The sequence below is a fragment of the Alexandromys fortis genome, unplaced genomic scaffold (genome assembly GCF_014885135.2).
Source record: "Alexandromys fortis isolate MF-2015 unplaced genomic scaffold, M_Fortis_MF-2015_v1.1 scaffold_229, whole genome shotgun sequence".
Lineage (NCBI taxonomy): Eukaryota > Metazoa > Chordata > Mammalia > Rodentia > Cricetidae > Alexandromys > Alexandromys fortis.
In genome coordinates, this window is record NW_026068122.1 from 1,784,505 (window position 1) to 1,795,777 (window position 11,273).

General features: G+C 34.8%; 1 protein-coding gene across 1 annotated transcript; it reads right to left on the reverse strand.

Moving 5' to 3' along the window:
• Positions 1 to 10,079: 10,079 nt before the first annotated feature.
• LOC126490458 (olfactory receptor 4K3-like) lies at positions 10,080 to 11,009 on the reverse strand. Its single transcript, XM_050125397.1, has one exon. It carries the CDS (start codon positions 11,004 to 11,006, stop codon positions 10,080 to 10,082), a length of 927 nt encoding a protein of 308 aa, XP_049981354.1. The 5' UTR covers positions 11,007 to 11,009.
• Between the last annotated feature and the right edge of the window lie 264 nt (positions 11,010 to 11,273).

Consider the following 11,273-nt stretch of genomic DNA (forward strand, 5'->3'; position numbering starts at 1 on the left):
ACCATCCTGAGTGAGGTAAGCCAGACCCAAAAAGAGGAACAGGGGATGTACTCACTCATATTTGGTTTCTAGCCATAAATAAAGGACATTGAGCCTATAATTCGGGTTCTTAGAGAAGCTAAATAAGAAGTAGAACCCAAAGAAAATCATATAGACAATTCTGTTTTTTGAGGACCAGAAAGGTGGAGTAAGGATAAAAAAAACAACGAAATTTTGAAGACATGGGTAACAACACATCTATTGCTATAGCAGCATGATAGCAGAAAAGTAGACACATGTGTTTTGCAAAGATTTAACAAATATCTAAGGAAAATACACTGATATACAGCAAAGTGTTTGTGTTTCTTGATGGTAGAGGGCTGGTTTTGAACTGCATAGAAACTGTGCAAGGGAGACTATTCTTGCTGATAGGCTTGGCAAACCAAGTTGGGAGGGGGCAAACCTATCCCATTAGTAGAGTGCCTTGCCAATGGTCAGTCCTTGAGAACACAGATGTGCACTGTAGTTCAAAGGCTCTGATTAGGTTGTGGTTTGTCTTCTGATGAGGTGTTTTTACATGTTATATTACAACAAGTGTTATTTTCATAACACCGAGCTTTTGTTTAGCTTAGCAAGGGCATGAAACCCTCAAATTTAGTTGCAACCAAGTGACTAATCTATGAAACTATTTTCATGTATTATGGGAACCTAGTTTGAATCATGATTTGAGTATTATAAAAATAAAACTGTCTTTGCAATAAAGTATGCAGTTGTATCTCCTACTCTGCATCCCCTGTGTCCTGATTTCTGAAGCACTACCCAGGGTCATCCATAACCAAGGAGGTTGGGGAAGGGTCCTCAACACTTGATAATTTTGATTTTTTACATGGAAGCTTCTGATTAACCTGAAAATTTCCAGGACAACTTTTTGTTTTATTTTATTTTAATTATTTCTTTGTTTTTTTAGATTATAGTTTAGTTCCATTATTACCTCCTTCCTACTATTTCCTAAAAATCATATAATAGACTTATTCCATGCTCTCTTTCAAATTCATAGCCTCTGTTTTCAGTAGTTACTACTTCCTGAATATATGCATTTACCTAAATATAACCTGCTCAGTCTGAATACTGCTACTTGTATATGTAAATTGTAAGAGGTGACTATTTGGTATTAGATAACCTACTATGTGCTCCTCCTTGAGGAAGACACTATCTCCAGCCCTTAACATTTCTTAGTTCTGTTTTATCTTTGTGTATGTTTGAGTCATCCTGGAGTCCCCTGTCTTCTTTAACACGATATCAGTTATTGTCTTTGTTCCGCACAAGTTCAGGCAGTCATAATAGAACTTTACCACAAATGAAAGGAATTGCCATATAAGAGAGCAAGAACATTGCTCTTCAGAGCTGTTTCAGACTATCACTTTGACCTCTACTGCAAAATAGAACCAAATATCATGTTGTTGCAAGCAGGCCACTTGTTTGTTTTTGGCTGCCCTGCAGCTCTGAAATAATCACACAGAAATTGTATTATTTAAATTAATGCTTGGCTCATTAGCTCAACTTTCTTATTGCCTAACCCTTACATATTAATTTAACCCATCTCTATTAATCTGTGTATTGCCACAAGGCTATGGCTTACCTGCTAAAGTTCTGCTATCTGTCTCTAGTAGGGTTACATGGATTCTCTCTCTGCCTTCTTTTCCCAGCATTCATTTTAGTTTTTTCCTGCCTACCTATGTTCTGTCCTATCAACAGGCCAAGGCATTTTTTTTATTCACCAATGGTATTCACAGCATACAGAGGGGAATGCCAAATCACCTCTCCTTTTTCTGTTTAAATAAAAAGGGAAGGTTTTAACATTAACATAGTAAAATAACATATTGCATATTACAGGTAACAAGTAAGAAGCATAGTTACAATATTAATATCTACTTTGTCTTTTATCATAACTAAGGAAAACCATATTATTACTGTCTATTCTTCAACTCCATCAAAGACTCCAGAAGAATATAATATTACTTAAATAAAAATGAAGTATATTGTAAGCAACTTTCAAAACTCTAGAATTGGCAGAAACATCTTATTTCCCGAACAGTCACCCAAAGTTCCTCTGTACCGTTGGGGCATCCGTCTTCAACCTACAGGCCTATAGTATCCAGCAGACTTTTCCATAAAGAAGGAAATTTCAAAGACAGTTCCAGCCTATAATTGGCAGTTTGTCAGTCATATTTTTCTGTATCCTGAAGAATGTCTAGCAGACTCTTTCATGAAGCAGGAAACCCAAAGGGCCATCTCACCTTTACACAAGTTCAGCAGTTATTTCTGTGTGGGTCCTTCATGTCTAGTTTACACAGCATACCACCAAGCACTCCAGACAAGAGTAGGGTTTTTTTTTTTTTTTTTTTTTTTTTTTTTTTTTTTTTTTTTGCCTAAATGGCTAACAGATGAGGAGCCTCTTTGATGCCCATCTTCTTCTTGATGCAATTGGTGCTGCCAGGAGCAGATGTGTCTCACTGTCATAAAAGTCCTAACTTCTTGAAATATTCAAATGCCATATTATGTAGGACTTTGAAAGGTTTGAAGAACACCAATCTAATTGAAATAAATCTCTATATATCTAGAAAATCTAACTAACATGACTAGAAGTTTGACTATTATAGATGATTACCTATTAACCTAATCTCTTAATTATATATTACATTTTTAAATGAGCTAGACAAACATACTTTAATCAAGATCAGAAATACATATACACAGTACAACAAAATTAACCTTAAATTTGTATCAATAAACCAAAATCCATACCAGTTCAAATCTCTATATCATGTCCCCCTTTAAATGTAAACAAACATTTATATACAATATTTGGGAAGTGGGCATTTGTCTGTCCAAACTGCTTCCTGCTGTTTGTTGTGTGAATTATTTGGGGGGGGGGGGTCTGTTCACTGCAACCTTTCAGGGAGTCTTGGTCCAACAAACCACATTACCCTGAAATTAATCCACAGGTTCTCATCTTCTGTAGAAACAAAAGAAGAACCTCGTTTCCAAAGCAACATATCCTTAGATTCATATTCTGAAGTTAAGATGCCTTTATAATATACATGCTAGTTTAGCTAGCAGCCCATATAATTAACTGTCTCTCTGTACTTAGCTCCTTCACAGTAAAAAATTCAAAGAAAACACAATAATATACATAATCCACTCTATGTATATTCTATCTTTATGTGGCTTTCTTTTTTGTGTGTGTGTAGATGTGTGTTATTCTTTTATTTATTTATTTATTAAAGATTTCTCTATTACTTTTTAATATTTATTTTCTTATCTTCATTCTAATTTATGACTTCTGTACTCTTTCTCTTTAAAGGCTTTATTTTATTTTTTATAAATTATTTACTTCCTTTTATAACTCTTTATACTCTTTTTTTCTCTTTCTCAAACCTACATATATTTATCCAACACTACCACACATTTAGAGGTCTTTTCCATCTGAATTTGTCTTGTTCTGTATCTGTAATTCATTACTGTCAAGGAGTACTTCTTAAAATGCTAAGTGCTTCTTAAAAACCTAAGCTTCATAATTGCTAGGTCAAATTCCGTACTTCCAGCTTGCTCTGCAGTCTAGAATGTTGGAGCTCTTTGCTGCCTCTGAGAGCCATGTGCATTGCCGCATTTATAGGCACACAGACAGTCTATGTTGTAATTAAGCAAGTTGTAGCACAACTCATTTAAATGCTCAGCCTCCTGAAAGTGTCAGAGTTTGTGCTAGCAGCACTGCCCACAGCCAGGAAGTCACTATTTTAAAATAGTGTTTTTGTTTTTCTCCTACCACTGAATCAGAAAGACCTGTCTTGAAAGAGCTACAGCACAACTCCAACAACTCCAGCAAGGTAAGCCCATTCGAGACAAAAAAAAAAAAAAAAAAAAAAAAAAAAAGCTAAACTATGTTTTTTGTGTGTGTCTAAAATTCCATTCCAAGGCCTCTCAGGTTTTACATGGATTTTAGTTTGCCACGTTGGCACAAATTTGTTGAAGAGGGCCACTAGTTTGTTTCCTGTCATCTCAGACTCCCAAAATAGTCACACAGAAACTATATTATTTAAATAACTGCTTTCCCCATTAGCTCTAGCTTTTTATTGGGTAACACTTACATATTAATTTAACCCATCTCTATTTATCTGTGTATTGCCATGAGGCCGTGGCTTACCAACTAAAGTTCCAGTATCTGTCTCCAATGGGACTATTTGGATTCTCTCTCTCCTCATTCCTTCTCCCAGAATTTGGTTGAGTTTCCCTGTCTACCTATCTTCCCTATTAACAGGCCAAGGCAATTTCTTTATTCACCAATGATATTCACAGCATCAAGAGGGGAATGCCACATCATTAAGTAATGTCATTTAAATTAACTCTTCTAATTTTATAGATGTATGACACTAATACATTATATATCTGTGGGTGTAAAATATCTTATATCTGATTTATAATATGTTCTGGTGATGATGGTTCATCCAAACTCTTCTTAGATGTTACTCAGTATATTTTATTTCTAGATGATATATGAGATATTAGTAAAAATGCTGTCAGATACTACAATAACTTAAAAATACTACACTCTCAATGTAACCTGTAGCCAACATGTAGGAGAAAATATACACATGGGAATCATTAAATCTTTCTAGTCTACAGAGTATGATGATACATGAATTGCTTCCCTTTATCATATTTTCTAGTGTATTTTTAAACAGCATGGTTCATAAGGTAATAGACAATTATTTCTTTATTCAGTCCAACTCTTTGTATAAAATATTCAAGCATACAAACATAAAATATATGTGTGACAAATATATATATATTTACATATTTTTATATTAGTTTAGGTAATGCATACCTTTGCTATGAAATGTGTGTGTATATGTGCAACTTTATTTGAAATACTTGCTACTTGTACTTTCATAAGGTCACACAGACCTGTTCATTAACTATGAAATAAGCAGAAATAAAAGACATTTGAAAGGCTAATTTCCTTTCAGGAACATAACAACCATTTCACAATTTTCTCTTGTCCAGGACCAATCAGTATTCTAGAAGACCCAATGACATACATTATTCTATTAAAGTGTAACTGTAATTGTTTGTTTAACTCAATGTCAGTTCTAATGTTGGCTATTATATTAACAATATTTAATGAAAGGACACAAGCTTAATTATATTTTTTAGAGACCAGCAACAAGATATTTATTTTCTTCTATGTGCAATGTTTTTCTATACTGATTGCCCTTCTATCAAAGTGCTAACCTTTGTAATAGTCTCAATATTTATACTTCTTTAAGTATTTATGGATATAGTCATATTTATAGAAATTAATAGACATCAAGTGATAGATAAAAATGATTTAAAGGATGATAATTTAGTAGCTTCTAAGTTTGTTTTGCTAGCAGATTGTGTGCAATTGTGTTATTCTCTGTCTGTTTTGTTTGTTGGTGTATAAAGTTTATTTTAATTTTTAATGCAAATACATAATATCACTTCTTTCCCTCCCCTTCCCCCTCAAATTCCTCCCAAATACCCTCACTAAACCCTTCCAGTACCACCACTACAGTTGATAACATTTTTTTGGTAATTTTTCATATATATACACTTGTGTACATAAATATATACACATGACCTGCCGAAATTTATTATTGCATCCTAATATAGGGCTGAGCATTCTACATTTATAAACAAATTAAGGAGCTCTTTCTGGAAGCAGCTAACTCTCCTTCTTCTTGGAGTCATTAATTTTCAATATTTTTTTTTCAATTTGGGTTCTATAATGGCCATGTATTACCTCTATTCTCATTTGATTTGTTGTCATCTTTACTATTTCTATGCTGAAAGTTATATATTCATTCTGAATTAAAATGCTTGGTCTTGTTCAGTTGAAGGGAATAATCATATAATGGTAGTTGGATAAAGCAGTTATGGATTATCTGATATTGAATGATGATCTTCTGATGTAGACATAAATAGGAGAGAAACATGAGAGATGGAAAAAAATCACATTAACTGGCCTCCAAGGTTGACATAGAACAAAGAAACAGTTCTCAGTGAACACATTGGGTATTGGTAAAAAGGGATAACTAGAAGTAGATGGAGAATTTTGTAACAGAAGACTATCAGAGAGATGACTTACCAAAATTATAGCTTTCTCTTTGGTCACACTTTCTTCCCATCTGATGTGTGCTTATGAAGACATTAATGTTGTGTAAAAACAGTCTTCCTCTCAGCCTGACCAATCTTCACTTCCTGACATTGTCCCATGGGTGAACCATGCCAGTTGTTTTGTATTCTGGATATAATGAGAACCTTGGAAATAATTATCTTGGACATCTCTGAGGGATTTCTCTGTTAAGAGTAATACTTAGTGCAGAAAATTTGTGAAAATAGAAAGATAAGGAAAACCCTTTTTTATCAGCCCAGCATTGGTAGTGTTAGTCAACTTTTCAAAATTATTCACTTCACCAATGAGGATGAAGAAGAAGCATGTTGCTGCCTAGTCTGTTATTGTCTTAATATAAACAAAATAACTCAAATGCATAGTTAGGAGACAATTTGTAAATGTGTGAGATATGACTAGAACAAAATCCGTGCTGGGAACATAATTTTCCAATTTATGAAAAATCTATTTTATTTCTTCATCACATAATTCATGGATTTCATTGTGCTTCATACTTGCATGTGATATTGCTAGGTTTGAAATGTCTGGCAACATATTTAGTCCCCATTATGTTTTTTTAAAATAATTTAGCTATACTTATCTATGCTTGTGAGTGAGTGTATGCTATAGTATATGTGCATGTATACGTGTACATATACATATATGTGTGTTTATATATACATATGTATGTGTGTGTACACATATGCAGCTCAGAGAGTCTCTCTGTTAATTCTGTTCTACCTTTATCAATTTTTTAGGGGTTGTTCTCAGGTTGTCAGATTTGTAGTGGCATTTAAATTGTATTTTAATAAATAAATCTTGCCTGAATGATCAGAAAAGTAAAACAGCCACATTGGCCAGCATTACAAACTAGGCTGCAATTACACACATTTTGAATCCCAGTAGTCACACTTAGTTGCCATAGAAAGCAGGTGGTAGTGGTATATACCCTTAATCGTAGAACTAGAGAGGATTATAAATCAGGAGGAGATAGCTCTCAGTCTTAGTCTAATTCTGAGTTTCCTGGAGGTAGGAAAACCAATTTTATACTGAGATAGAAGAAAAAGCCAGTGACTGGCGACTTTGCTTTTCTGGTCTTCAGATTGAACACCAACATCAGTGTCTGCATTTTTATTGTGCTCCATTTTGGCACTCAACATAACTCTCAAACCCATGACCCTGTGTTGTGGTAGGAGCAGTGGGCTACGTTCCTGGCACCCTGCCGCAGCATGGTTAGCTTTATACCCCAGAGGAGCAGCGGGGCTGTGTCCCGCCACCCGGCTAGCTTTACCTGAAATAATTACACAGAAACTGTATTCTTTTCAACACTGCCTGGCCCATTAGTTCCAGCCTCTTATTGACTAGCTCTTATATATTGATCTAATCCATTTCTAATATTCTGTGTAGCACCAGGAGCTGGCTTACCAGGAAGGATCTTAACCTGCGTCTGTCTGGAGTGGGAGAATCATGGTGACCCCTGACTCGGCTTCTTTCTCCCAGCATTCTGTTCTGTCGACTCCGCCTACCTAATTTTCTGTCCTATCAGGGCCAAGCAGTTTCTTTATTAATTAACCAATGAAAACAACAGATTAGAAAGAAGTCACTCCCACATCAACCCTGAGAACAGGAGTCCAATGTTCTGTCAGATAAATTAGGTGGGCTCCTGCCAGTACCCTCACCACAAAGCTATACTCTTAAAATGTTAAGGAATGGGGCAAAGCCAGACACTAAAGCCTCGCTGTTATTTTAACTATATATATCACTTAGCAGTTTAAGACTCATGCAGTCAGGAAACCATCGAGATATACAGTAAAATCAAATTCAGAAGAGAAAGTTTCTAAACAATTTACAGTGTGTTTAAAAATATATGTAGGCTTGATAGAGAAAAGAAAAAGAATAGAGAAAGTCCTTTCAAAAAGCAATAAAGTAGCTGGGCATGGTGGTACATGTCTTTAGCTCATCTTTCAGGAAATAGAGGCAGGTAGAACTCTGTGAGTTTGAAGCCAGCCTGGAATACAATTAGTTCTAGGACAGGCTCCAAAGCTACAGAGAATTCCTGTCTCAATAAATAAATAAATAAATAAATAAATAAACAAACAAACTTTGATTTATACTGTTTACTGCTTGCCAAATTAAGCTAATGGAATGGTGCCACAAAACTTGTGGGAGAAAACAATGAATGTCTAAATTGACTTAAAGTTCTCCCCACAAGATGAAACTCATATCTAAAGAACCAAAGACCAGGCAGCCCAGAAAACAAGACAAAAATGTGCATATTCAAAAAATATGAAATGATTGAATCCTAATGACATTCCTCTATTCTCACAGATTATTGCCTCATTCAAACATTATTGGGAAAGCTTCATCACGCATTAGATGGAAACAAACACAGAGACCCACAATCAGACATTATACAAACAGAGATTTTGAAATATTAATCTCTAAATGGAATAGTTCTATCAAGCTTTCTCCCTTAGAGATCAAATATGAAAAAAATGAATGGTGAAACATTGTAGAACCAGAGGGAATGGAGGAAACTAGGAGCACAAGGTCCTCTAAATAAATCGAGAAAAAACCTACATGAACTAACAAAGACTAAAGCAGCAAGCACAGGGCTTTCATGATTTAGTGCCATACCCTCTTCATACAAATATAGCTTTCAGCTTAGAAGTTTTATGGGACTTCTGAGTGTGTGAATGAGAGGATCTCTGATATTAGTGCTTTCTCTTAGGTCTCTTTTTCTTCTGTTGCTTTGCAGTGTCCATCTTCAATATAACGAATTTATTTTATCTTTTATTTTATCTTGTTGTTATCACTTAAAATCTGCTCTTTTCTAATGAAAGACAGAAAGCAAGGGGAATCCAAATAGGCAAGAAGGTGAGAGGAACCAGAAGTAAAGAGAAAGAAAACTCTAATAAGTATATATTGCATGAGAAAATAATCAATTTTAATATGTAGCTTAAGTAAATATATAATCATCTCCCAGCTTATAAGTATATTTAAGTCTATATAAAACTGAGATTGTGTTATTTTTAAATAATAATAATAATAAAGTCTTTTCCTTTAAAAAATATTGTCCAGAGTGAGACTCACTAAGGTAATAATGACCATAATAAGTTGAAACATTACTACATTTAAACAGCCACAAAATAGTTAAAATTTAAAAATGACACTTTCTTCTCTTTGGGTGGAAATACTAAACTTAATAACTATTTTAAAACTTCTTTTTTTTTCCACAAAAATAACAAAACCAAAATATTATATAATGTGATTACTAAAAAGGAAGACAGTATGAAGTATATATTCTTTGATATTTCCTGGCTAAGGAGAAATAGTTACAAATTATAGGAGAAAATATTTTAGGAAAATTCAAGTTCACCATTAGAATTTATAATCATGACATTAGAAAAACATTTAATGGGCATGTGGTGTTATACAGAATTATATTCAAGTAACATTTATTAAGATTTTATTTGTTAAGATAAATATATGGGGTTGCTAAAAATGTTAAGCTAAAATTTATTAAAACCATAGAAGAAGGCCAGGCGGTGGTGGCGCACGCCTTTAATCCCAGCACTCGGGAGGCAGAGGCAGGCGGATCTCTGTGAGTTCGAGACCAACCTGGTCTACAAGAGCTAGTTCCAGGACAGGCTCCAAAACCACAGAGAAACCCTTTCTCAAAAAACCAAAAAACAAAAACAAAAACAAAAAAAAAAAACATAGAAGAATACTTTGATGGCATTCCTGTGTGAAAAGCATATATTTTAAAATGTTAAATTGTATCTATACTAAAAGATTGGTATAAAATGTCAATATAAACCGTATTTGTTGGTTTTAAATATATTTCATAGAGTCAATCTCATGGTGTGAAGCAATTAGTGCATGTTTCTGAATATTATGAATATCCTTAGAGTCCCAAGAATTTGCCTATGAATCTTTTCATAGCATTTTTCATCTCTTTATTTCTCAATGTATAAATGGCTGGGTTTAGTAGAGGTGTAAAAAAGGTGTAAAACACAGCAAGAAATTTGTCCAACCAGGTAATACTGAGGGGCCACACATAGATGAAGATGCAAGGCAGAAAGAAGATCATTACCACCGTGATGTGGGCACTGCATGTGGACAGAGCCTTAGACACACCAGATTTAGAGTTCTGGCCAACAGTGATTAGGATATATGTATATGAAATCAGCAATAGAATGAAGCAGGTTACAGCCACAGTCCCACAGTCAGCATGCATTAAATTATTTAAATCATGATAATCTATGCAGGCTAGCTTGATCACCAATGGCATATCACAAAAGAAACTGTCTACTTCCTTGGGACCACAAAAAGGTAGCTGCAAAACCACTGCCAAGTAACTTATGCCGTGTATAAGGCCAGTGGTCCAAGAAATCAACACCAACCCAGTGCATCTTTTCAGGTTCATAATGGTGAAGTAGTGGAGTGGTTTACAGATGGCCACATAGCGGTCATAAGCCATTGCCACCAACAGCACCATCTCCACTGCACCAACACAATGGGAGAAGAAAATCTGGAAAATGCAGCCTGCAAAAGAGATGGTCTTGTATTCTCTGAGAAAATCTGATATCATTTTAGGAGTGGTGTTTGAAGAAAGACATAAGTCAACAAAGGACAGGTTGGCCAAGAAGAAGTACATGGGAGAATGTAGATGGGGGTCAATGGTGATTAAAACAAGGATGACAATATTTCCAGACACGATGAGCAGATAAAGTATGAAAAATATCACAAAGAGTATGACCTGAAGATTCTTAGAATTGGTAAGTCCCAAAAGTATAAATTCTGACACCACAGACTGATTGCCCCCATCCATTTCACTCAGTGAGTCCTCAGAAGTGACCTATAAATTAAAAAAGATTAAGATTTAGTCATAATAGGAAGATTACTTCTTTTGTAGAACTGTATATTAACTTTGAAACTTACCTGGATGGAAATACATAAATGTAAAGAGGAATCTAAGGCAAATATGAGTGACCCTGCTGTCCAAATGAAAGCTAATGAGCCAAGAGCAACTCCCAATGACTAGAAGCATCAGGTGCGCCTGTTATCCACATGCTCAATCAGGAAATTCCTCTACAAG

Bases quoted from the DNA above. Each gene is read 5' to 3' on its own strand.
- LOC126490458 (XM_050125397.1), bottom strand. From the start codon at position 11,006: ATGGATGGGGGCAATCAGTCTGTGGTGTCAGAATTTATACTTTTGGGA.